This window comes from Lichenostomus cassidix, unplaced genomic scaffold, assembly GCF_008360975.1.
Source record: "Lichenostomus cassidix isolate B80296 unplaced genomic scaffold, HeHo_3.0 HiC_scaffold_38, whole genome shotgun sequence".
NCBI lineage: Eukaryota > Metazoa > Chordata > Aves > Passeriformes > Meliphagidae > Lichenostomus > Lichenostomus cassidix.
Window position 1 is genome coordinate 747158 of NW_028147440.1, and position 23894 is coordinate 771051.

The 23894-nt window shown below is 51.9% G+C and overlaps 3 protein-coding genes and 1 long non-coding RNA gene across 8 annotated transcripts in view; 2 read left to right on the plus strand and 2 right to left on the minus strand.

Moving 5' to 3' along the window:
* LOC146422879 (palmitoyl thioesterase CPT1C-like) overlaps window positions 1-806 on the plus strand; it is a 45148-nt gene extending 44342 nt beyond the window's left edge. For both annotated transcript variants that reach the window (XM_085045640.1, XM_085045641.1), the window contains one exon: window positions 671-806. In XM_085045640.1, coding sequence (XP_084901766.1) covers window positions 671-772 — 102 coding nt within the window. In that variant the 3' untranslated portion in view covers window positions 773-806. The remainder of the gene's footprint in view (window positions 1-670) is intronic.
* A 919-nt stretch (window positions 807-1725) lies between these two features.
* Window positions 1726-17131, plus strand: GRWD1 (glutamate rich WD repeat containing 1). Of its 4 annotated transcripts, XM_085045654.1 has the most exons (8): window positions 1726-2005; window positions 2725-2752; window positions 5390-5507; window positions 7813-7960; window positions 10208-10436; window positions 11890-12029; window positions 13049-13249; window positions 16601-17131. In XM_085045654.1, the coding sequence occupies exons 1-8, from the start codon at window positions 1790-1792 to the stop codon at window positions 16922-16924; spliced, it is 1404 nt and encodes a 467-aa protein (XP_084901780.1). In that variant the 5' UTR covers window positions 1726-1789; the 3' UTR covers window positions 16925-17131. The 4 variants fall into 4 exon arrangements, with proteins under 4 accessions (XP_084901780.1, XP_084901781.1, XP_084901782.1 ...); XM_085045655.1 differs by lacking the exons at window positions 2725-2752; window positions 16601-17131 and adding an exon at window positions 15411-15501 and having other exon boundaries at window positions 1726-2033; XM_085045656.1 differs by lacking the exons at window positions 2725-2752; window positions 16601-17131 and adding an exon at window positions 15406-15501 and having other exon boundaries at window positions 1727-2033.
* Window positions 17132-17456: 325 nt separating this feature from the next.
* On the minus strand, window positions 17457-18067 carry LOC146422881 (uncharacterized). Its single transcript, XR_014847811.1, has 3 exons — window positions 18028-18067; window positions 17821-17904; window positions 17457-17676 (listed from the first exon to the last, which is right to left on the minus strand). It is a non-coding gene; the product is annotated as an uncharacterized LOC146422881 (long non-coding RNA).
* A 2340-nt stretch (window positions 18068-20407) lies between these two features.
* Window positions 20408-23664, minus strand: TSEN34 (tRNA splicing endonuclease subunit 34). Its single transcript, XM_085045669.1, has 5 exons — window positions 23219-23664; window positions 23017-23098; window positions 21980-22019; window positions 21702-21821; window positions 20408-20635 (listed from the first exon to the last, which is right to left on the minus strand). The coding sequence occupies exons 1-5, from the start codon at window positions 23515-23517 to the stop codon at window positions 20442-20444; spliced, it is 735 nt and encodes a 244-aa protein (XP_084901795.1). The 5' UTR covers window positions 23518-23664; the 3' UTR covers window positions 20408-20441.
* Window positions 23665-23894: the final 230 nt, after the last annotated feature.

The window sequence follows — 23894 nt, forward strand, 5'->3', positions numbered from 1 at the left end:
GGCTATTTTGGGAGGAATTTTGCGTCTATTTTGGGACATTTTTTGGCTATTTTTGAGTCTATTTTGGGTCTATTTTGGGTCTATTTTGGGACATTTTTGGGACATTTTTTGACTATTTTGGGTCTATTTTTGGCCATTTTTGGGACATTTTTTGGGTCTATTTTGGGACATTTTTGGGACTTTTTTTGGTTGTTTTTTGGGATTTTTTTTTGCTATTTTTGGGCTAATTTTGGGTCTATTTTGGGACCTTTTTTGGCTATTTTTTGGCTATTTTGGGGTCTATTTTGGGACATTTTTGGGGACATTTTTGGGTCTATTTTTTGGTTATTTTTGGGTCCATTTTGGGACATTTTTGGACTATTTTTGGGCTATTTTTGGGCTATTTTTGGGCTATTTTAAAACTATTTTTGGGGCTATTTTGGGTTTATTTTTTGGCTATTTTGGGACATTTTTTGGCTATTTTTGGGACATTTTTGGGTCTATTTTTGGCTATTTTGGGGCTATTTTTTGACTATTTTGGGACATTTTTGGGCTAATTTTGGGTCTATTTTGGGCCTTTTTTTGGCCATTTTTTGGCCATTTTTTGGCTATTTTTTGGCCATTTTTTGGGCCATTTTTGTGCCATTTTTTGGTCTAATTTTGGTCAATTTTGGTCTCTCTCTCCCCCCAGGACCCTGAGCTGTTCTCGGCCAGACTCGGAGCTGCACTGGGAGAACTGGGAGAACTGGGAGAGCCGCGGGGGGGGAGGGGCGAGGGGGGAGGGGCGAGCTGAGAGCCCCTCCCCCAATAAACCAGTAACGGACTGGGATGGACTGGGAGTGAACTGGGATGGACTGGGAGTGAACTGGGATAAACTGGGAGTGAACTGGGATAAACTGGGATGGACTGGGATGGACTGGGATAAACTGGGATAAACTGGGAGGGACTGGGATGGACTGGGATTGAACTGGGATAAACTGGGAGGGACTGGGATGGACTGGGAGTGGACTGGGAATGGATTGGGAGGGACTGGGATTGGACTGGTTTGTACTGGGAGGGACTGGGGTGGGCTGGGAGGGAACTGGGAGCAAACTGGGGTGGACTGGGATGGACTGGGAGGGATTGGGAGGGACTGGGAGGGAACTGGGATGGACTGGAAATGGACTGGGATGAACTGGTTTATACGGGGATGGGACTGGGATGGACTGGGAGGGACTGGGATTGAACTGGTTTATACTGGGATGAACTGGGAGGGAACTGGGATAAACTGGGATGGACTGGAAATGAACTGGGATTGGACTGGGAAGAAACTGGGATGGACTGGGAGGGAACCGGGATGCAACTGGTTTATACTGGGATGGACTGGGAGGAGAATGGGAGAAACTGGGAGGGACTGGGAATGAACTGGGTGAACTGGGAATGGGATTGGGATGAACTGGGAATGGACTGGGAGGGACTGGGAGGGACTGGGAATAGACTGGGAGGGACTGGGGTGCAACTGGTTTATACTGGGATGGAACTGAGATGGACTGGGAGGGAGTGGGAGTGAACTGGGATGGACTGGGAGTTACTGGGAGGTCACTGGCGTTACTGGGGATCACTGGGAGGTAACTGGGAGGTCACTGGGAGGTCACCGGAGTCACTGGTTTATACTGGGAGTCACTGGGGGACTTCGCCCCGCCCACCCCGGAAGTGACATAACCGGAAGCACGTACAAATCACCGCGTTTCCCACCGGAAATGCCGCCTTCCCTCACCGGAAGTTCCCTCACGCCCGCCGGAAGTGCCGCGTCCCCTCACGGCCCGCCAAGATGGCGGCGCGGCGCTGCTCCTCCAGGCCGCGCGCGGCGAATCGCGACAGAGGCGACAATCGCGACAGGAACCGGAGCGACAATCGCGACAGGAACCGGAGCGACTATCGCCCCAGGGGCTCCGGGAGCGGCGGGGAGCCGCCGGGGAGGGTGTATGTGCCTGGAGCGGGGCAGGAGCTGCGGCCGGGAGAGGAGCTGGTGATGGACGAGGAGGCGTATGTGCTGTACCAGCGGGCCGGGACTGGTGAGAAACTGGGTTATACTGGGATAAACTGGTTTGTACTGGGAGTGGGGAGGGGTATGTGCTGTACCAGAGAGCGGGGACCGGTTTGTACTGGTTTATTCTGGTTTATACTGGTTTATACTGGGATAAACTGGGAGTGGGGTGGCGTATGTGCTGTACCAGAGAGCGGGGACTGGTGAGAAACTGGGATATACTGGTTTGTACTGGTTTATATTGGGAGTGGGGAGGGGTATGTGCTGTACCAGCGGGCCGGGACTGGTTTGTACTGGTTTATACTGGGATAAACTGGGATAAACTGGGAGTGGGGTAGCGTATGTGCTGTACCAGAGAGCGGGAACTGGTGAGGGACTGGGTTATACTGGGGTAAACTGGGTTATACTGGGATAAACTGGGAGTGGGGAGGGGTACGTGCTGTACCAGCGAGCGGGGACTGATTTGTACTGGTTTGTACTGGTTTGTACTGGGATAAACTGGTTTATACTGGGGATGGGGAGGGGTATGTGCTGTACCAGAGAGCGGGAACTGGTTTGTACTGGTTTGTACTGGTTTGTACTGGTTTACACTGGTTTGTACTGGGGTAAACTGGGAGTGGGGAGGGGTATGTGCTGTACCAGAGAGCGGGAACCGGTTTGTACTGGTTTATTCTGGTTTATACTGGGATAAACTGGGGTAAACTGGGAGTGGGGAGGGATACGTGCTGTACCAGAGAGCGGGGACTGGTTTGTACTGGTTTGTACTGGGATAAACTGGGAGGGAATGGGAGTGGGGAGGGGTATGTGCTGTACCAGAGAGCAGGGACTGGTTTATACTGGGATAAACTGGTTTGTACTGGGAGGGAATGGGAGTAGGGAGGGGTATGTGCTGTATCAGAGAGTGGGAACTGGTTTGTACTGGTTTGTACTGGTTTGTACTGGGAGGGAATGGGGGGGCATACATGCTGTACCAGCGGGCCGGGACTGGTGAGACTGGGAGGGACTGGGAGTGGAACTGGGAGCAAACTGGGATGGACTGGGAGAGACTGGGAGGGGATTGGGAGGGAACTGGTGTGACTGGGAGAGACTGGGAGGAACTGGGATTGAACTGGGATGGACTGGGAGGGACTGGGGAGACTGGGATGGACTGGGAAGGACTGGGAATGGGGACTGAGAGGGACTGGGGGGGAACTGGGATGGACTGGGAGCGACTGGAGGGAACTGGGAGGTCATTGGTGTTACTGGGAATTGCTGGATCAACGCTGGGTGTCAGTGGTGTTACTGGGATGGACTGGGAGGTACTGGGATTGAACTGGGATGGACTGGGATTGAACTGGGATGGACTGGGATTGAACTGGGATGGACTGGGATTGAACTGGGATGGACTGGGATTGAACTGGGATGGACTGGGATGGACTGGGATTGAACTGGGATGAACTGGGATGGACTGGGATTGAACTGGGATGGACTGGGATGGACTGGGATTGAACTGGGATGGACTGGGATGGACTGGGATTGAACTGGGAGGGATTGGGATTGAACTGGGATGGACTGGGATTGAACTGGGAGGGATTGGGATTGAACTGGGATGGACTGGGATTGAACTGGGATGGACTGGGATTGAACTGGGATGGACTGGGATTGAACTGGGATTGAACTGGGATGGACTGGGATGGACTGGGATTGAACTGGGATGGACTGGGATGGACTGGGATGGACTGGGATTGAACTGGGATGGACTGGGATGGACTGGGATGGACTGGGATTGAACTGGGATGGACTGGGATGGACTGGGATGGACTGGGATGGACTGGGATTGAACTGGGATTGAACTGGGATGGACTGGGATTGAACTGGGATAGACTGGGATTGAACTGGGATGGACTGGGATGGACTGGGATGGAACTGGGATGGACTGGGATTGAACTGGGATATTGGAGTGTATTTAGAGGGAATTTTTGGGGTTTTTGAGGTTATTTTGAGGTGAGGATTTTGGGGTTTCTCAGGCGGAGATTTGGAGAATTTTTGGGACAATTTTGGGGTCGATTTGGGGTTAATTTTGGGGTTAATTTTGGGATTAATTTTGGGGTCGATTTGGGGTTAATTTTGGGGTTAATTTTGGGGTTAATTTTGGGGTCAATTTGGGGTCGATTTTGGGGTTAATTTTGGGACAATTTGGGGTCAATTTTGGGGTCAATTTGGGGTTAATTTTGGGGTTAATTTTGGGGTCAATTTTGGGGTTAATTTTGGGGTCGATTTGGGGTTAATTTTGGGGTCGATTTGGGGTTAATTTTGGGACAATTTGGGGTCTATTTGGGGTTAATTTTGGGGTCAATTTGGGGTTAAATTTGGGGTCGATTTGGGGTTAATTTTGGGGTTAATTTTGGGGTCGATTTGGGGTCATTTTGGGGTTAATTTTGGGGTCAATTTGGGGTTAATTTTGGGGTCGATTTGGGGTTAATTTTGGGGTTAATTTTGGGGTTAATTTGGGGTCAATTTGGGGTCAATTTGGGGTTAATTTTGGGGTTAATTTGGGGTTTTGTGGGTTAATTTTGGGGTTAATTTTGGGGTTAATTTTGGTGATTTTGGGGTCAATTTGGGGTCAATTTTGGGCTGAATTTTGGGGTTAATTTTGGGGTCAATTTAGGGTCAATTTGGGGTCAATTTGGGGTCAATTTGGGGTCAATTTGGGGTCATTTTGGGGTCAATTTTGGGGTTAATTTTGGGGTCGATTTTGGGGTTAATTTTGGGGTTAATTTTGGGGTTAATTTTGGGGTCAATTTTGGGGTCGATTTGGGGTCAATTTGGGGTCAATTTTGGGGTCGATTTGGGGTTAATTTTGGGGTTAATTTTGGGGTCAATTTGGGGTTAATTTGGGGTCAATTTTGGGGGTTAATTTTGGTTTGGGTTTTAGGGTAATTTGGTTTTTGGGTCAATTTGGGGTCATTTGGGGTTAATTTTGGGTCTTTGGGGTTAATTTTGGGGTGATTTTGGGGTAATTTTGGGGTTAATTTTGGGGTTAATTTTGGGGTCAATTTTGGGGTCGTGGGGGGGGGTGATTTGGGGTTTGGGTATTTGGGGTTAATTTTGGGGTCAATTTGGGGTCGATTTGGGGTTAATTTTGGGGTCGATTTGGGGTTAATTTTGGGGTCAATTTTGGGGTCAATTTTGGGGTTAATTTTGGGGTCAATTTGGGGTTAATTTTGGGGTCAATTTGGGGTTAATTTTGGGGTCGATTTGGGGTTAATTTTGGGGTCAATTTGGGGTCGATTTGGGGTTAATTTTGGGGTCAATTTGGGGTTAATTTTGGGGTCGATTTTGGGGTTAATTTTGGGGTCGATTTTGGGGTTAATTTTGGGGTCTCTGTGCCCGCCCCTCCCCCAGGCTCGCCCTGCCTGAGCTTCGATGTGATCCGCGATGGGCTGGGGGAGGGGCGGGAGGAGCTCCCGCTGTCGGTGCTGCTGTGCGCCGGGAGCCAGGCCCAGACCCCCGGGGGGAACAGGTGAGACCCCCAAAAACGTCCCCAAATTAATGTGAGACCCCTGAGACCCCAAAAACATCAACAGATTATCCTGAGACCCCAAAAACCATCCCCAAATTATCCTGGAGCTCCCCTGTCGGTGCTGCTGTGCGCCGGGAGCCAGGCCCAGACCCCCGGGGGGAACAGGTGAGACCCCCAAAAACATCCCCAAATTAATGTGAGACCCCAAAAACCCCCTGAGACCCCAAAAACATCAACAGATTAATGTGAGACCCCAAAAAACCATCCCCAAATCCCCCTGAGCTCCCCTGTCGGTGCTGCTGTGCGCCGGGAGCCAGGCCCAGACCCCCGGGGGGAACAGGTGAGTTAGAGACCCCCAAAAATATCCCCAAATTAATGTGGGACCCCAAAAACATCCCCAAATTAACCTGGAGGCCCCCCAGAATACACCCAAATTATTGTGAGACCCCCCAGAAACATCCCCAAATTGTCCTGGGACCCCTGAGACCCCCAGAGCCCCAAAAACATTCCGAAATTGTTCTGAGACCCCCAAAAACATCCCCAAATTAACCTGAGACCCCCAGAAACATCCCCAATTTATTGTGGGACCCCTGAGACCCCCAAAAACCATCCCCAAATTATCCTGGAGACCCCCAAAACTGGGGTTTTCCCACTGATTTTTTCCCCTCCTCTGACGATTTTGGGATTTCTCTGCCTGATTTTGATTTTTCTCGCGCTGATTTTGGTTTTTCCCACCCTGATTTTGGGTTTTCCTCGCTGTTCTTAGAACTTCTCACCCTGTATTTTAGGATTTCCCACTCTGGTTTTGGGTTTCTCTCTCTGATTTTTGGGATTTCAGATGCTGATTTTTCCTCTCTCCCTTGGTTTTGGTTTTCCCATCCTGTTTTTTGGGTTTTCTCACGCTGATTTTTGGGTTTTTCTCACTGGTTTTTGGGATTTTCTCACTGGTTTTTGGGATTTTCCTGCTGTTTTTTGGTTTTTCTCACCCTGATTTTGGGGTTTTCTCCCATTTTTTGGGGTTTTTTTCACTCTAATTTTGGTTTTTCTCTAATTTTTTTTGGTTTTTCTCCCATTCTTTGGGTTCTTCTCCCATTTTTTGGGTTTTCTCCTTTTTTTTGGTTTTTCTCCCTTTGTTTTTGTTTTTCTCCCATTTTTTTGTGTTTTTCTCCCATTTTTTGGGGTTTCTCCTATTTTTTTGGGTTTTTCTCCCATTTTTTTTAGTTTTTCTCCCATTTTTTGGGGTTTTCTCCCATTTTTTTGGGGGTTTTTTCCACTCTAATTTTGGTTTTTCTCACCCTAATTTTGGGTTTTTCTCCCATTTTTTGGGTTTTCTTCTATTTTTTGGGGTTTTCTCCCAATTTTTCGGGTTTTTCTCCCATTGTTTTGGGATTTTTCTCCCATTTTTTGGGGTTTCTTTCACTCTAATTTTGATTTTTCTCCCATTTTTTGGGGTTTTCTCCTATTTTTTTGGGGTTTTATCCCAATTTTTTTGGGTTTTTCTCCCATTTTTTGGGTTTTTCTCCCATTTTTCAGGTTTTTCTCCCATTTTTCAGGTTTTTCTCCCATTTTTCAGGTTTTTCTCCCATTTTTCAGGTTTTTCTCCCATTTTTCAGGTTTTTCTCCCATTTTTTGGGGTTTTCTCCCATTTTTTTGGGTTTTCTCCCATTTTTTGGGGGTTTTCTCCCTTTTTTTGGGTTTTCTCCCTTTTTTTTTGGTTTTTCTCCTATTTTTTTGGTTTTTCTCCCATTCTTTGGGTTCTTCTCCCATTTTTTGGTGGTTTCTTTCACTCTAATTTTGGTTTTTCTCCCATTTTTTTGGGTTTTTCTCCCATTTTTTGGGTTTTTCTCCCATTTTTTGGGGGTTTTTCTCCCATTTTTTTTGGTTTTTCTCCCTTTTTTTTTTTTGTTTTTCTCCCATTTTTTTGGGTTTTTCTCCCATTTTTTTGGGGTTTTTCACTCTAATTTTGTTTTTTCTCCCATTTTTTTGGGGTTTTTCTCCCATTTTTTTTGGTTTTTTCCCATTTTTTGTGTTTCTCATTTTTTTAGGTTTTTCTCTTTTTTTTTTTTGGTTTTTTCCCATTTTTTGTGTTTCTCTCTCATTTTTTGGGGTTTTTCTCTCATTTTTTTGTGTTTTTCTCTCATTTTTTTGTGTTTTTCTCTCATTTTTTTGTGTTTTTCTCCCATTTTTTTGTGTTTCTCTCCCATTTTTTGGGTTTTTCTCCCAATTTTTTTTGTTTTTCTCCCATTTTTTGTGTTTCTCTCTCATTTTTTTTGGGTTTTTTCCCATTTTTTTTGGTTTTTCCCAGGATTCTCCTGCTGCAGATGCAGAACCTGCACGGCCTGAGGAAGGACAGTGACAGTGACAGTGACAGTGACAGTGAGGAGGAGGATGGCAAAGAGCCTCAGCTGCTGCTGCTCATGGCTCCTCACTATGGGGCTGTCAACCGCCTCAGGGTAGGGAAATCACCCCAAAAAAACCCCAAATTCACCCCAAAATATATCCTGAAATAGCCCCAAAAAATCCCAAAATTCACCCCAAAATATATCCTGAAATAACCCCAAAAAACCCCAAATTCACCCCAAAATATGTCCTGAAATAACCCCAAAAAACCCCCAAATTCACCCCAAAATATATCCTGAAATAAACCCAAAAAATCCCAAAATTCACCCCAAAATATGTCCTGAAATGACCCCAAAAGAACCCCAAAATATATCCTGAAATAGCCCCAAAAAATCCCAAAATTCACCCCCAAACCCCCTCCCCACCCCCATTTTGGGGTCCCTAACCCCCAAAATCCCCCTAACCCCTCCCCAAACCCCATTTTTAGGTCCCTAACCCCCCAAATTTGGGTTTTTTCCCACAGGTGACATCCCTGGGGGACCATTTTGGGGTCCCTAACCCCCAAATACCCCTGAGACCCCCAAAATCCCCAATTCCCCCAAACCCCATTCCGGTCCCTAACCAAAATCCCCAAATTCCCCCAATTTTCCCCCCAAACCCCATTCTGGGGTCCCTAACCCCCCAAATTTGGGGTTCCTTCCCACAGGTGACATCCCTGGGGGGCCATTTTTAGGTCCCTAATACCCCAAAATACCCCCAAACCCCATTTTTAGGTCCCTAACCCCCCAAATTTGGGTTTTTTTCCCGCAGGTGACATCCCTGGGGGGCCATTTCGGGCTCCCTAACCCCCCAAAATCCCCCTAATTCCCTCCCCAGTTCCCCCCCCAAACCCCATTTCGGGCTCCCTAACCCCCCAAATTTTGGGTTTTTCCCACAGATGACACCCCTGGGTGACCATTTTGAGGTCCCTAACCCCCAAATTTGGGGTTTTTCCCCACAGGTGACACCCCTGGGGGGCCATTCTGGGCTCCCTAACCCCCCAAATTTGGGGTTTTTTCCCACAGGTGACATCCCTGGGGGACCATTCTGGGGTCCCTAACCCCCCAAATACCCCAAAAATTCCCCCAAACCCCATTTTTAGGTCCCTAACCCCCCAAATTTGGGGTTTTTCCCTCAGGTGACATCCCTGGGGGACCATTTCGGGGTCCCTAACCCCCCAAACACCCCAAAATCCCCCCAAACCCCCATTTCGGGGTCCCTAACCCCCCAAATTTGGGTTTTTTCCCTCAGGTGACACCCCTGGGTGGCCATTTTTAGGTCCCTAACCCCCCAAATTTGGGGTTTTTCTCGCAGGTGACATCCCTGGGTGACCATTCTGGGGTCCCTAATCCCTCAAACACCCCAAAATCCCCCCCAGATCCCCCCCAAACCTCATTTCGGGGTCCCTAACTCCCCACATACCCCAAAAATTCCCCCCCAACCCCCATTTTTAGGTCCCTAACCCCCCAAATTTTGGGTTTTTCCCCACAGGTGACACCCTTGGGTGGCCATTTCGGGGTCCCTAACCCCCCAAATTTGGGGTTTTTCCCCCATGTGACACCCCTGTGTGGCCATTTTGGGGTCCCTAACCCCTCAAATACTCCAAAATACCCCCAAACCCCATTTTGGGGTCCCTAACCCCCCAAATTTGGGTTTTTTTCCCGCAGGTGACACCCCTGGGTGGCCATTTCGGGCTCCCTAACCCCCCAAAATCCCCCTAATTCCCTCCCCAGTTCCCCCCCAAACCCCATTTTGGGGTCCCTAACCCCCCAAATTTGGGTTTTCCCCACAGGTGACATCCCTGGGTGGCCATTTTTAGGTCCCTAACCCCAAATTTTGGGTTTTTTCCCGCAGGTGACACCCCTGGGTGGCCATTTTGGGGTCCCTAACCCCCCAAATCCCCCTGAGACCCCCAAATTCCCCCCAAATCCCCCCTAAACCCCATTTTGGGGTCCCTAACCCCCGAAATCCCCCCCAAATTCCCCCCAACCCCCATTCCGGGGTCCCTAACCCCCCAAATTCGGGTTTTTTCCCACAGGTGACATCCCTGGGTGGCCATTTTGGGGTCCCTAACCCCCCAAATACCCCAAAAATCCCCCCCAAACCCCATTTCGGGGTCCCTAACCCCCCAAATTTTGGGTTTTTTTCCCACAGGTGACATCCCTGGGTGGCCATTTTTAGGTCCCCAACCCCCCAATTCCCCCACAATCCCCATTCTGAGGTCCCTAACTCCCCAAATTTTGGGTTTTTTCCCGCAGGTGACATCCCTTGGGGGCCATTTCGGGCTCCCTAACCCCCCAAATTTTGGGTTTTCCCCGCAGGTGACATCCCTGGGTGACTCCCCGGTGGCCGCGGTGTGGTCCGAGCGCGGCCAGGTGGAGCTGCTGGCGCTGGGGGGCGCTCTGGGGGTCCTGGGGGGGTCCCAATTTGGGGACAAGGACAGGGGGACAGGGCCGAAGAGCGTCCGCCAGGGGGCGCTGCCCGAGCTGGCCAGCTTCAGCGGTCACCTGGAGGAGGGATTCGGGCTGGACTGGAGTCCTGTCACACCTGGTGAGTGGGATTTTGGGGGAATTTGGGGGGAAAATTGGGATTTTTTTGGGCTGGACTGGAGTCCTGTCACACCTGGTGAGATTTTGGGGGATTTTGGGGTTTTTTGGGGGAAAAAATGGGATTTTGGTGTGAAAAAGTGGGATTTTGGTGTGAAAAAATGGGATTTTGGGGTGAAAAAATGGGATTTTGGGGTGTTTTGGGGTCTGGGAGAGTCTGGGGTTGGGGGAAAAATGGATTTGGGGAAAAAGTGGGATTTTGGGGGAAAAAAAAGGGATATTGGGGGAAAAAAATGGGATTTTGGGGGAAAAAAATGGGGTTTTGGTGTGAAAAATGGGATTTTGGGGAAAAAAAATGGGATTTTGGGGTGAAAAAATGGGATTTTGGGGGAAAAAAATGGGATTTTGGGGGGAAAAAATGGGATTTTGGGGTGAAAAATGGGATTTTTTCGGGCTGGACTGGAGCTCTGTGACACCTGGCGAGTGAGACTTGGGGGGAAAAATGGGATTTTTTGGGGTTTTTGGGGTCTGGGGGTTTGTGGGGGTTTGGGTTGTCCCCTCTGTCCCTATTGTCGCCATATCCTCACTGTCCCCATGTCCCCACTGTCCCCAAATGTCCCCAACATCTCCACTCTCCCCTTTCCCCTCTGTCCCCAATGTCCCCAATGTCCCCAATGTCCCCAATGTCCCCAATGTCCCCAATGTCCCCAATGTCCCCACTGTCCCAATGTTCCCAGTGTCCCCATATCCCCATTGTCCCCACTGTCCTCACTGCACTGTCCCCAATGTCCCCTCAGTCCCCATATTCCCATTGTCCCCAATGTCCCCAAATGTCCCCAACATCTCCACTGTCCCCAGTGTCCCCACTGTCCCAATGTTCCCTCAATGTCCCCACTGTCCCCAGTGTCCCCACTGTCCCAATGTTCCCTCAATGTCCCCACTGTCCCCAGTGTCCCCACTGTCCCCATATCCCCAATATCCCCCCCGTCCCCATTGTCCCCATATCCCCGCTGCACTGTCCCCAGTGTCCCCATTATCCCCACAATGTCCCCACTGTCCCAATGTTCCCTCAATGTCCCCATATCCCCACTGTCCCCATTGTCCCCGTATCCCCATTGTCCCCAATGTCCCCAAATGTCCCCATTATCCCCATATTCCCACTGTCCCCATTGTCCCTTCTGTCCCCCAAATGTCCCCACCGTCCCCATATCCCCTAATGTCCCCACTGTCCCTAAAGTCCCCGTATCCCCACTGTCGCCATTGTCCCTAGTGTCCCCAAATGTCCTGAAATGTCACCAATGTCCCTAATATCCCCACTGTCCCCAATATCCCCAATATCCCCAATGTCCCCAATGTCCCCCAATGTCCCAATATCCCCACTGTCCCCCATATCCCCACTGTCCCCAGATATCCCCAAATGTCCCCAATGTCCCCAATGTCCCTGTGGCTGTCCCCAGGCCGGCTGCTCTCAGGTGACATCCGCGGTCGCGTCCATCGCTGGGAGCCGCGGGAGGCTGGCTGGGCAGTTGACCAGCGGCCACTGCTGGGCCACCAGGGCAGCGTGGAGGACCTGCAGTGGTCACCCTGCGAGGCCTCGGTGAGGGACACGGTCACCTTTGGGGTCACCCAGGGGTCATCTGGGGTCACCTGTCCCACCTTGGGGTCACCCAGGGGTTACCCAGGGTCATTCAGCCTCCCTTTGGGGTCACCCAGCCCTCCTAGGGGTCACCTGTCCCACCTTGGGGTCACCTGTCCCACCTTGGGGTCACTCAGGGGTCACCCAGCCCTCCTAGGGGTCACCCAGAGGTCACCTGTCCCACCTTGGGGTCACCTGGGGTCACCCAGGACACCTTTGGGGTCACCCAGCCCTGCTTTAGGGTCACCTGGGGGTCACTCAGCCCCCCTTGGGGTCACTCAGGGGTCACTCAGGTGTGTCACCATTCCCCTGTCCCCAGGTGTCCATCTGTGGAGTCACTCAGGTGTCCCTCAGGTGTCCCCCTGTCCCCAGGTGTCCCTAGGTGTGTCACCCAGCTGTCCCTGTCCCCAGGTGTTCATCTCTGGGGTCACTCGGGTCACTCAGGGCTCACCCAGGTGTCACTCAGGTGTCCCCAGGTGTGTCACCAAGCTGTCCCTGTCCCTAGGTGTTCATCTCTGGGGTCACTCAGGGGTCACTCAGGTCACTCAGGTGTCCCTCAGGTGTCACTCAGGTGTCCCCAGGTGTGTCACTGAGCTGTCCCTGTCCCCAGGTGTCCCCCAGGTGTCCCCAGGTGTGTCACGGAGCTGTCCCTGTCTCAGGTGTCACTCAGGTGTCACTCAGGTGTCCCCAGGTGTGTCACCGAGCTGTCCCTGTCCCCAGGTGTTCATCTCTGGGGTCACTCAGGTCACTCAGGTGTCACTCAGGTGTCCCCAGGTGTGTCACTGAGCTGTCCCTGTCTCAGGTGTTCATCTCTGGGGTCACTCGGGTCACTCAGGGCTCACCCAGGGGTCAGTCAGGTGTGTCCCCAGGTGTCCCCAGGTGTGTCACCGCGCTGTCCCTGTCCCCAGGTGTTCATCTCTGGGGTCACTCAGGTGTCCCCAGGTGTCCCCAGGTGTGTCACCGCGCTGTCCCTGTCCCAGGTGTTCATCTCGTGCTCGTCGGACGCGTCCATCCGGGTGTGGGACATCCGTGCCCCTCCCCCCCGGGCCTGCCAGCTGACCGTGGCCGGAGCTCACGACGGTGACGTCAACGTGGTCAGCTGGAGCCGCAGGGACACTGCCGCGCTGGTCAGCGGCGGGGACGATGGGACACTGCGCCTCTGGGACCTCAGGAGCATCAGGGTGAGAGTCTGAGTGACCAACTGACCAACTGACCAACTGACCACTAGTGACCACCCCACTGCTGACCACCCTAAACTGACCCCACACTGACCTGTCACTGACCTGTCACTGACCATGGGACACTGCGCCTCTGGGACCTCAGGAGCATCAGGGTGAGAGTCTGAGTGACCCCAGAGTGACCAACTGACCAACTGACCACTGCTGACCACCCTAAACTGACCTGTCACTGACCTGTCACTGACCTGTCACTGACCATGGGACACTGCGCCTCTGGGACCTCAGGAGCATCAGGGTGAGAGTCTGAGTGACCAACTGACCAACTGACCACTGCTGACCAATGACCCAACTGACCCCAAACCTCACTGACCTCCTGACCCCACACTGACCTGTCACTGACCTGTCACTGACCATGGCACACTGTGCCTCTGGGACCTCAGGAGCATCAGGGTGAGAGTCTGAGTGACCAACTGACCAACTGACCACTGCTGACCAATGATTCAACTGACCCCAAATCTCACTGACCTGTCACTGACCTGTCACTGACCTGTCACTGACGATGGCACACTGTGCCTTTGGGACCTCAGGAGTGTCAGGGTGAGCTCAGAGTGACCAACTGACCAACAAATCTGCCCCGTAGACTCTTGAAACCACCCCATAGACCCCAAATCTGCCCCACAGACATCCCAAACTGCCCCCAAACACCACCCAAACTGCCCCATAGACCCCACAAATCACCCCATAGACCCCATAACCACCCCATAGACACCCCAAACCACCCCATAGACCCCAAATCTACCCCATAGACCCCAAACCTGCCCCACAGATCCCTCAAACCACCCACAAACACCACCCAACCCACCCCAAACTGCCCCACAGACCCCAAATCTGATCCCACAGACCCCATAACACACCCCATAGACCCCTCAAATCACCCTTAAACACCACCTAACCCACCCCAAACCACCCCAAATCTGCCCCACAGACCCCATAACACCCCATAGACACCCCAAACCACCTCATAAACACCCCAAACCACCCCATAGACCCCTCAAACCACCCCATAGACACCCCAAACCACCTCCTCACCCTCTCCCCATATATTTTTTCCCCCCAGAGCAGCCCCTCCAGTGTGGCCACCTTCAAGCAGCACCCAAACCTGCCCCACAGACCCCATAACCACCCCATAGATACCTCAAACCACCCCCAAACACCACCTAACCCACCCCAAACCACCCCAAATCTGCCCCACAGACCCCAAATCTGATCCCACAGACCCCATAACACCCCCTCCCCATATTTTTCCCCCTCAGACAAACCCCTCCAGCGTGGCCACCTTCAAGCAGCACCCAAACCTGCCCCACAGACCCCATAACCACCCCATAAACACCTCAAATCACCCCTAAACAGCCCCATAGACACCCCAAACCACCCCAAATCTGCCCCACAGACCCCATAACCACTCTCTCCCCATATATTTTCTGCCCCCCAGAGCACTCCCTCCAGCGTGGCCACCTTCAAGCAGCACCCAAATCTGCCCCATAGATCCCACAAATCACCCCATAGACACCCCAAACCTGCCCCACAGACCCCAAATCTGTCCCCCAGACCCCATAACCCCCTCTCCCCATATATTTTTTCCCCCAGAGCACCTCCTCCAGCGTGGCCACCTTCAAGCAGCACCCAGATCTGACCCCACAGACCCCAAATCTGCCCCACAGACTCCATAACACACCCCATAGACCCCTCAAATCACCCCATAGACACCCCAAACCACCCCATAGACACCCCAACCCACCCCTAAACTGCCCCACAGACCCCACAACACACCCCATAGACACCTCAAATCACCCCCAAACACCACCTAACCCACCCCAAACCACCCCAAATCTGCCCCACAGACTCCATAACACACCCCATAGACACCCAAAACCACCCCACAGACCCCTCAAACCACCCCATAGACCCCATAACACACCCCATAGACCCCAAATCTGCCCCATAGACACTCCAAATCACCCCACAGACCCCAAATCTGCCCCACAGACCACATAACACACCCCATAGACAACCCAAACCGCCCCCAAACACCATCTAACCCACCCCAAATCACCCCACAGACCCCATAACCCTCTCCCCATGTATTTTCTGCCCCCCAGAGCAGCCCCTCCAGCGTGGCCACCTTCAAGCAGCACCCAAATCTGACCCCACAGACCCCATAACCACCCCATAGACACCTCAAACCACCCCCAAACACCACCTAACCCACCCCAAACCACCCCAAATCTGCCCCACAGACCCCAAATCTGATCCCACAGACCCCATAACCACCCCATAGACCCCTCAAATCACCCCCAAACACCACCCAAATCACTCCATAGACCCCCCAAAGCACCCCACAGACCCTTCAAGCCACCCCACAGACCCCAAATCTGCCCCATAGACACCTCAGACCACCCCCAAACACCACTCAACCCACCTCAAACCACCCCAGAGACACCCCAAACAGCCCCCTAAGCCCCTCTCCCCCCATTTTCTGCCCCTCAGGCCACCCCATCCAGCGTGGCCACCTTCAAGCAGCACCCAAATCTGCCCCACAGACCCCATAACCACCCCATAGACACCCCAAACCACCCTATAGACCCCTCAAACCACCACAAATCACCCCACAGACCCCATAACACCCTCTCCCCATATATTTTCCCCCCCAGAGCACCCCATCCAGCGTGGCCACCTTCAAGCAGCACCCAAACTGCCCCACAGACCCCATAACCACCCCATAGACACCCCAAACCACCTCCTAACCCCCTCCCCATATATTTTCTGCCCCCCAGAGCAGCCCCTCCAGCGTGGCCACCTTCAAGCAGCACCCAAATCTGCCCCATAACGACTCTCTCCCCCCATTTTCTGCCCCCCAGAGCAGCCCCTCCAGCGTGGCCACCTTCAAGCACCACCCAAACCTGCCCCACAGACCCCATAACCACCCCATAGACACCCCAAACCACCCCACAGACCCCTCAAACCACCACAAACCACCCCACAGACCCCATAACACCCTCTCCCCATATATTTTCCCCCCCAGACCACCCCCTCCAGCGTGGCCACCTTCAAGCAGCACCCAAACCTGCCCCACAGACCCCAAATCTGACCCCACAGACCCCAAATCTGCCCCATAACCACTCTCTCCCCCCATATTTTTTCCCCCCAGACCACCCCCTCCAGCGTGGCCACCTTCAAGCAGCACCCAGATCTGCCCTACAGACCCCATAACACACCCCATAGACACCCCAAACCACCCCATAGACACCCCAAACCACCTCCTAACCCCCTCCCCATATATTTTCTGCCCCCCAGACCACCCCGTCCAGCGTGGCCACCTTCAAGCAGCACCGTGCCCCCATCACCTCGGTCCAGTGGCACCCCGGCGAGAGCGGCGTCCTGGCGGCCTCGGGGGAGGATGACCTGGTCACCCAGTGGGACCTGGGCGTGGAGAGGGACCCCGAGGGGGGGGAGGGGCCCGAGGGGGGGGAGGGGCTGCCCGAGCTGCCCCCCCAGCTGCTGTTCATGCACCAGGGGGAGAGGGAGGTGAAGGAGCTGCATTGGCACCCGCAGTGCCCCGGGGTGCTGATGTGCACTGGGAGGGAGGGGATCGCTGTGTTCAGGACCATCAGTGTGTGATTTTGGGGTGAAATCGCCTGAATTTGGGGAAAAATTATCCCAAAATGGGGTAAAAACCTCCTGAATTGGGGTGGGAATGGTAAAAATTGGGGTGGGAATGGTAGAAATTGGGAATGAATGACACCCTGGGCTGCTGATGTGCACTGGGAGGGAGGGGATCGCTGTGTTCAGGACTATTAGTGTGTGATTTGGGGAAAAAATCCTGAATTTGGGGAAAAATCTATCCCAAAATGGGGTAAAAACATCCTGAAATTGGGGTGGGAATGGCACCCGCAGTGCCCCGGGGTGCTGATGTGCACTGGGAGGGAGGGCATCGCTGTGTTCAGGACCATCAGTGTGTGATTTGGGTAAAAAAATCCCTGATTTGGGGAAAAAACATCCTGAATTGGGGAATGAATGACACCCCGGGCTGCTGATGTGCACTGGGAGGGAGGGGATCGCTGTGTTCAGGACTATTAGTGTGTGAATTTGGGGTGAAAAACCCCAAAATTGGGGAAAAAACATCCTGAATTGGGGAATGAATGACACCCCGGGCTGCTGATGTGCACTGGGAGGGAGGGCATCGCTGTGTTCAGGACTATTAGTGTGTGATTTGGGGTGAAAAACCCCAAAATTGGGGTAAAAACATCCCAAATTGGGGTGGGAATGGTAAAAATTGGGATTGGAATGACACCCTGGGGTGCTGATGTGCACTGGGAGGGAGGGGATCGCTGTGTTCAGGACTATCAGTGTGTGAATTTGGGTAAAACATCCTGAATTTGGGGAAAAAATACCCTGAATTGGGGTAAAAACATCCTGAATTGGGGAATGAATGACACCCTGGGGTGCTGATGTGCACTGGGAGGGAGGGGATTGCTGTGTTCAGGACTATTAGTGTGTGATTTGGGTAAAAAAACCCTGATTTGGGGAAATAACATCCTGAATTGGGGTAAAAAAGCCCTGAAATTGGGGTAAAAACATCCTGAATTGGGGTAAAAACCCTGGGAATTGGGGTGGGAATGGTAAAAATTGGGAATGAATGACACCCCGGGCTGCTGATGTGCACTGGGAGGGAGGGGATCGCTGTGTTCAGGACCATCAGTGTGTGATTTGGGGTGAAAAACCCCAAAATTGGGGTAAAAACATCCCAAAATTGGGGTAAAAACAGTCAAAATTGGGGAATGAATGACACCCTGGGGTGCTGATGTGCACTGGGAGGGAGGGGATCGCTGTGTTCAGGACTATCAGTGTGTGATTTGGGGTGAAAAATCCTGAATTTGGGGAAAAATCTCCTGAATTTGGGGAAAAATCTCCTGAATTTGGGTAAAAAAATCCCTCAATTTGGGGAAAAATCTCCTGAATTTGGGGAAAAATCTTCAGAAATTGGGATAAAAACATCCCAAATTGGGGTGGGAGTGGTAAAAATTGGGATTGAAATGGTAAAAATTGGGATTGGAATGGTAAAAATTGGGATTGAAATGGCAAAAATTGGGATTGGAATGGCAAAAATTGGGATTGGAATGGCAGAAATTGGGAATAAATGACACCCTGGGGTGCTGATGTGCACTGGGAGGGAGGGAATTGCTGTTTTCCAGACTATTAGTGTGTGAATTTGGGTAAAAAAATCCCTGAATTTGGGGAAAAAAATCCTGAATTTGGGGAAAAATCTCCTGAATTTGGGGTAAAATCTCCTGAATTTGGGGAAAAATCTTCAGAAATTGGGGTAAAAACATCCCAAATTGGGGTGGGAATGGTCAAAATTGGGTTTGGAATGGTAAAAATTGGGAATGAAATGGTAAAAATTGGGAATAAATGACAGCCTGGGCTGCTGATGGGCACTGGGAGGGAGGGCATCGCTGTGTTTCGGACTATTAGTGTGTGAATTTGGGTAAAAAATCCCTGATTTGGGGAAAAATCCCCTGAATTTGGGTAAAAAATCCCTCAATTTGGGGAAAAATCTCCTGAATTTGGGGAAAAATCTCCTGAATTTGGGGAAAAATCTTCAGAAATTGGGGTAAAATCCCCCGAAATTGGGGTAAAAACATCCCAAATTGGGGTGGGAATGGTAAAAATTGGGATTGAAATGGTAAAAATTGGGATTGGAATGGCAGAAATTGGGATTGGAATGGTAAAAATTGGGAATAAATGACAGCCTGGGCTGCTGATGGGCACTGGGAGGGAGGGAATAAATATATATTAAGTATTCCCAGTGAAAACAGAAATATTTTTACTATGAAAAATGGGTTTATTTTCGCTATAAAATATTTTTATTTCAATGATTGTGCAGAGTGTGGGGAAATTATTCCAAAAATCCGTTTTGTTTTTATATAAAATATCTTTTTTTTTTTTTTTTAAATCATAATTTTGACGATTCCACGGAATGGTGAGAAAATTCCAAAAATCGAATTTTTTATTTTTACTCCAAAAATCCATTTTTATTTTCATTATTTCACTGTTTTCACTAAATAGTTATTGTGAATTCTGAAGCAAAATTACTCCAAAAATCCAATTTTTAATTATTTTGCTATTTTCACTACATATCACATTATATTTTACACTATATATAAAAATATAAACTATATTTATTTTATTTCTATTTATTTTATATTTATTTTAAACTCCCCTGTGCTGCCAGGTGAGTTCTGCACCAAAAATCACTCCAAAAATCCAATTTTTATTGTAATTATTTCGCTATTTTCACTATAAATTTCACTCTATATTACACTATATATAAAAATATAAAATATATTTATTTTATATTTATTTTATTATATTTATTTTAAACTCCTCTGTGCTGCCAGCTGAGTTCTGCAGGAAAATTACTCCAAAAATTAATTTTTATTTTAATTATTTTGCTATTTTCACTACATATCACATTATATTTTACACTATATATAAAAATATAAAATATATTTATTTTATTTCTATTTATTTTATATTTATTTTAAACTCCCCTGTGCTGCCAGGTGAGTTCTGCAGGAAAATTACTCCAAAAATCCAAATTTTTATTTTAATTATTTTGCTATTTTCACTACATATCACATTATATTTTACACTATATATAAAAATATAAAATATATTTATTTTATTTATATTTATTTTATATTTGTTTTAAACTCCCCTGTGCTGCCAGGTGAGCTCTGCAGGAAAATCACTGCAAAAATCCAATTTTTATTTTAATTATTTCGCTATTTTCACTATAAATTTCACTATATCTAAAGATATAAAATAATTTTTAATTAATTTGACGATTCTGCAGTTTGGGAAACTCTGCCAGGCGATCTCCGCACCAAAAATCACTCCAAAAATCCAATTTTAATTATTTCGCTATTTTCACTATAAATTTCACTCTATAAAAATACAAAATATTTATTTTCACAATTCCTCACGGTGTGGGAAACTCTGCCAGGCGATCTCCGCACCAAAAATCACTCCAAAAACCCCAAATTTTTAATTTTTAAATTTTTTATTACAAAAATAATTTTTTATTTCCTCAATTTCCCAAAGCGCGGGAAAACCCAACCCACGTGGTTTCCGGTCACGTGAGGTCGGCGCGCCACGTGAGGGCGGTGCAGCGCAGGGCGCCCCCTGGCGGCTCGGAGGAGCAGAGCAGCAGCGCTTTGCGCACGCTCGTTCCCAGGCGCGCCGCCGCCAGCAGCGCCCCCAGCGGCTGGGGATGGGAACTGCAGGGGCACTGCGCCACCGCGAACGCGTGGAACTGAGAGGGGGGACCTGGAAATTTGGGGACAGAGACCCCCGGGAGGGGTCAGGAATGGCGGGGAGGGGGCTGGGATAACCTGGGAATTGTGGGGAGGGGGCTGGGATGGCGGGGAGGGGGCTGGGAACTGAGAGGGGGGACCTGGAAATTTGGGGACAGAGACCCCCGGGAGGGGTCAGGAACTGTGGGGAGGGGGCTGGGATAACCTGGGAATTGTGGGGAGGGGGCTGGGATGGCGGGGAGGGGGCTGGGATAACCCAGGATGGGTCAGGAATGGTGGGGAGGGGGCTCAGGAATACCTAGGGGAAGTGAGAAATAATGGGGAAGGGTCTTTAGGGCTCAGAAATAATGCGGAGGAGTCTTAGAAAGGATCAGAAATAATGGGGAGGGGTCTTTGGGGCTCAGAAATAATGGGGAAGGGTCTTAGAGAGGATTAGGAATATTGGGGAGGGGTCTTCAGGAGATCAGAAATAATGGGGAGGGGTCTTCAGGGGGTCAGAAATGGTGGGGAGGGGTCAGGGATGGTGGGGAGGGGGATCAAGAATACCTAAGGGAAGTGAGAAATTATGGGGAGGGGTCTTTAGGGGGTCAGGAATAATGGGGAGGGGTCTTTGGGGGGTCAGGAATGGTGGGGAGGGGGCTCTGGGAAACCTGAGGGGGGAGAAATAATGGGGGAGGGGGAGGTTTGGGACCCCCGGCGGTGGGAAAACAGGGAAAATGGGGAGGGGGTGGGGAGACCACCCAAATGCCCCTCCCCCTCCCCAAACCGCCCTTCCCCCTCTCCAGATCGCCCCTCCCCCTCCCCAAATTGCCCCCCCCTCAGGTCGCTCCTCCCCCTCCAAATAGCCCCTCCCCATCCTGATCGCCCCTCCCCCTCCCCACTCGCCCCTCCCCCATCCCAAATGCCTTCCCCTCCCCCGATCGCCCTTCCTCCTAATCGCCCCTCTCCCCAATTGCCCTCCCCTCCAGATTGCCTCCCCATCCCAAATCACCCCTCCCCACTAGCCCCTCCCCCTCTCCAAAAGCTCCTCCCCCTCCCCAAATCGCCCCTCCCCCACCCCGCTCGCCCCTCCCCCTCACCGGGGTACACCAGGAAGTCTCCCCCGAACTTTCCCCCCGCGGTCAGGTGGCAGCCCCTCCCCCACAGCGCCCGGAACACGCGCGAGCGCCGAGCCGAGCGGGGGGAGGGGCGGGAGGGACCTGGAGGGGGGAGGGGCGGGGTCAGCTGGGGGAGGGGAGAGGGCGGGGGGGTGGAGAGACCCCTCCCCAAATCGCCCCTCCCCCTCCCCAAATCGCCCCTCCCCAAATCGCCCCTCCCCCTCCCCAAATCGCCCCTCCCCCACCCGCCCCTCCCCCACCTCTCAGGGTCTCATCCGGTTCTGTTTCATCCTCGTCGACCTGTGGGGGGGAGGGGCGGGTTGGAGGGGGGGAGGGGGAGGGATTTGGTGTCCCCAAAATTTCTCATGGAAGACCCCAGACCCAAATCGCCCCTCCCCAAATTCCCCCTATCCAAGCCCCTCCCCAAATCCCCTCCCCCTCCCCAGACTCCCCCATCCAAATCCCCAAATCCCCCTCCCCAAATCCCCAATCCCCTCCCCAATGCCGCCCCCTCCCCAAATCCCAAAATCCCAAAATCCCCTCTCCAGGCCCCCTCCCCAATTCCCTCTCCCCCAAATCGCCCCTCCTCAAATCCCCCTGCCCTCCCCCTCCCAAATCCCTCCCTCTCCCCAAATCTCTCTATCCAGCCCCCAAATCCTCTCCCCCTCCCCAGTTTCCCTCTCCCAAGCCCCCTGCCGCCCCCTCCCCAAATTCCCTATCAAACCCCAAATACCTATCAAATCCCCAATCCCCTCCCACCTTCCCTCTCCCCAAATCTCCTCCCCTTCCCCTCCCCAAATCCCTCCCCAAACCCCCCATCCAACCCCAGATCCCGAAATCCCCTCCCCAAATTCCCTTCCCCAATATTCCCCCTCCCCAAATCCCTCAATGTCACCCTCCCCAAATCCCCAAATCCTCCCGCCCCCTCCCCAATGCCGCCCCCTCCCCAAATTCCTTTGCCCACTCCCTCCCCAAATCCTCCCAAATCCCCAAATCCCCTCCCCAATTCCCCTTCCCATTCTCCTATCCAACCCCAAATCCTCCCCTCAAATTCCCAAATCCCTATCAAACCCCAAATCCCCTCCCCAAATTCCTCCCCCAAATCCCCTTGTTCCCCTCCCCAAATCCCTCCCCACATCCCAAATCCCCAAATCTACTCAATCCCCAAATCCCCAAACCCCAAATCCTCCCAAACCCTCCCCCACATCCCCAATCCCCATCCCCTATCCCCAAATCCCCAAATCCCCCAAAACCCCAAACCCCCAAATCCCCTATCCAACCCCAAATCCCCGCTCACCCTCTCCACGGCCGCCGCTCCGCTCTCCCTCAGCACTTCCACCTCCTCCCTGCGGAGCTCCAGCGGCAGCCGCGGCCCGCCGCCACCGGTACCAACACCGGTACCGCCACCGGTACCACCGGTACCACCACCGGTACCGCCACCGGTACCGCCACCGGTACCACCACCGGTACCACCGGTACCACCACCGGTACCGGTACCGGCAGCACTATTACTGCGGCCTCTGCGCGGCGGAGCTCCCACCAGCGCTCCCCACACGCGCTGCTTCTCCCGCAGCGCCCGCGCCGCGCCCGGAGCCCACACCAGGAACCGGCCGCGGTGCTGCCGCACCCGGGGGAGATCCGCGGGGAGATCCGCGGGGATGGCGAGGCGATCTGCGGGGATGGCGAGGCGATCCTCGGGGATGGCGAGGCGATCCTCGGGGATGGCGAGGCGATCCGCGGCCTGTTCGGGGCGATCCTCGCCCCGCTCGGCCTTCTCGCCCTCACGGAGCTCCTCCATCTTGGACGGAGGGAGAGAAACGGCGGCTGGACGGAAGCGACAACCGGCGGAGCGGCGGGTTTAAAGCGGCGATGGGTGTGGGACCACCGCGGCCGCTTTAAAACAATGAAGGAGTTTGAGACCCTTTTAAGTGAGGTCTTAAAGCGGCGATGGTTGTGGGACCACGAGGACCGCTGTAAAGCAATGAGGAGGTTTGAGACCCTTTTAACAAGATCTTAAAGCGGCGATGGTTGTGGGACCACCACGGCCGCTGTAAAGCAATGAGGAGGTTTGAGACCCTTTTAACAATGTCTTAAAGCGGCGATGGTTGTGGGCCCACAGAGACAGCTTTAAACCAATGAGGGTCACTCAGCCCCTTTTAAGAGTTGGGCCCACAT

Excerpts from the sequence above, each read along its gene's own strand:
- GRWD1 (XM_085045654.1), top strand. The coding sequence starts at position 1,790 with ATGGCGGCGCGGCGCTGCTCCTCCAGGCCGCGCGCGGCGAATCGCGAC. Across the intron at positions 2,753-5,389 it reads GTACCAGAGAGCGGGGACTG|GCTCGCCCTGCCTGAGCTTC; the intron begins GTTTGTACTGGT and ends CCCCTCCCCCAG. Across the intron at positions 12,030-13,048 it reads GGTCACCCTGCGAGGCCTCG|GTGTTCATCTCGTGCTCGTC; the intron begins GTGAGGGACACG and ends TCCCTGTCCCAG.
- TSEN34 (XM_085045669.1), bottom strand. The coding sequence starts at position 23,517 with ATGGAGGAGCTCCGTGAGGGCGAGAAGGCCGAGCGGGGCGAGGATCGC. Across the intron at positions 22,020-23,016 it reads GAGCGGCGGCCGTGGAGAGG|GTCGACGAGGATGAAACAGA; the intron begins GTGAGCGGGGAT and ends TCCCCCCCACAG. Across the intron at positions 21,822-21,979 it reads ACCGGATGAGACCCTGAGAG|GTCCCTCCCGCCCCTCCCCC; the intron begins GTGGGGGAGGGG and ends TCCCCCCTCCAG.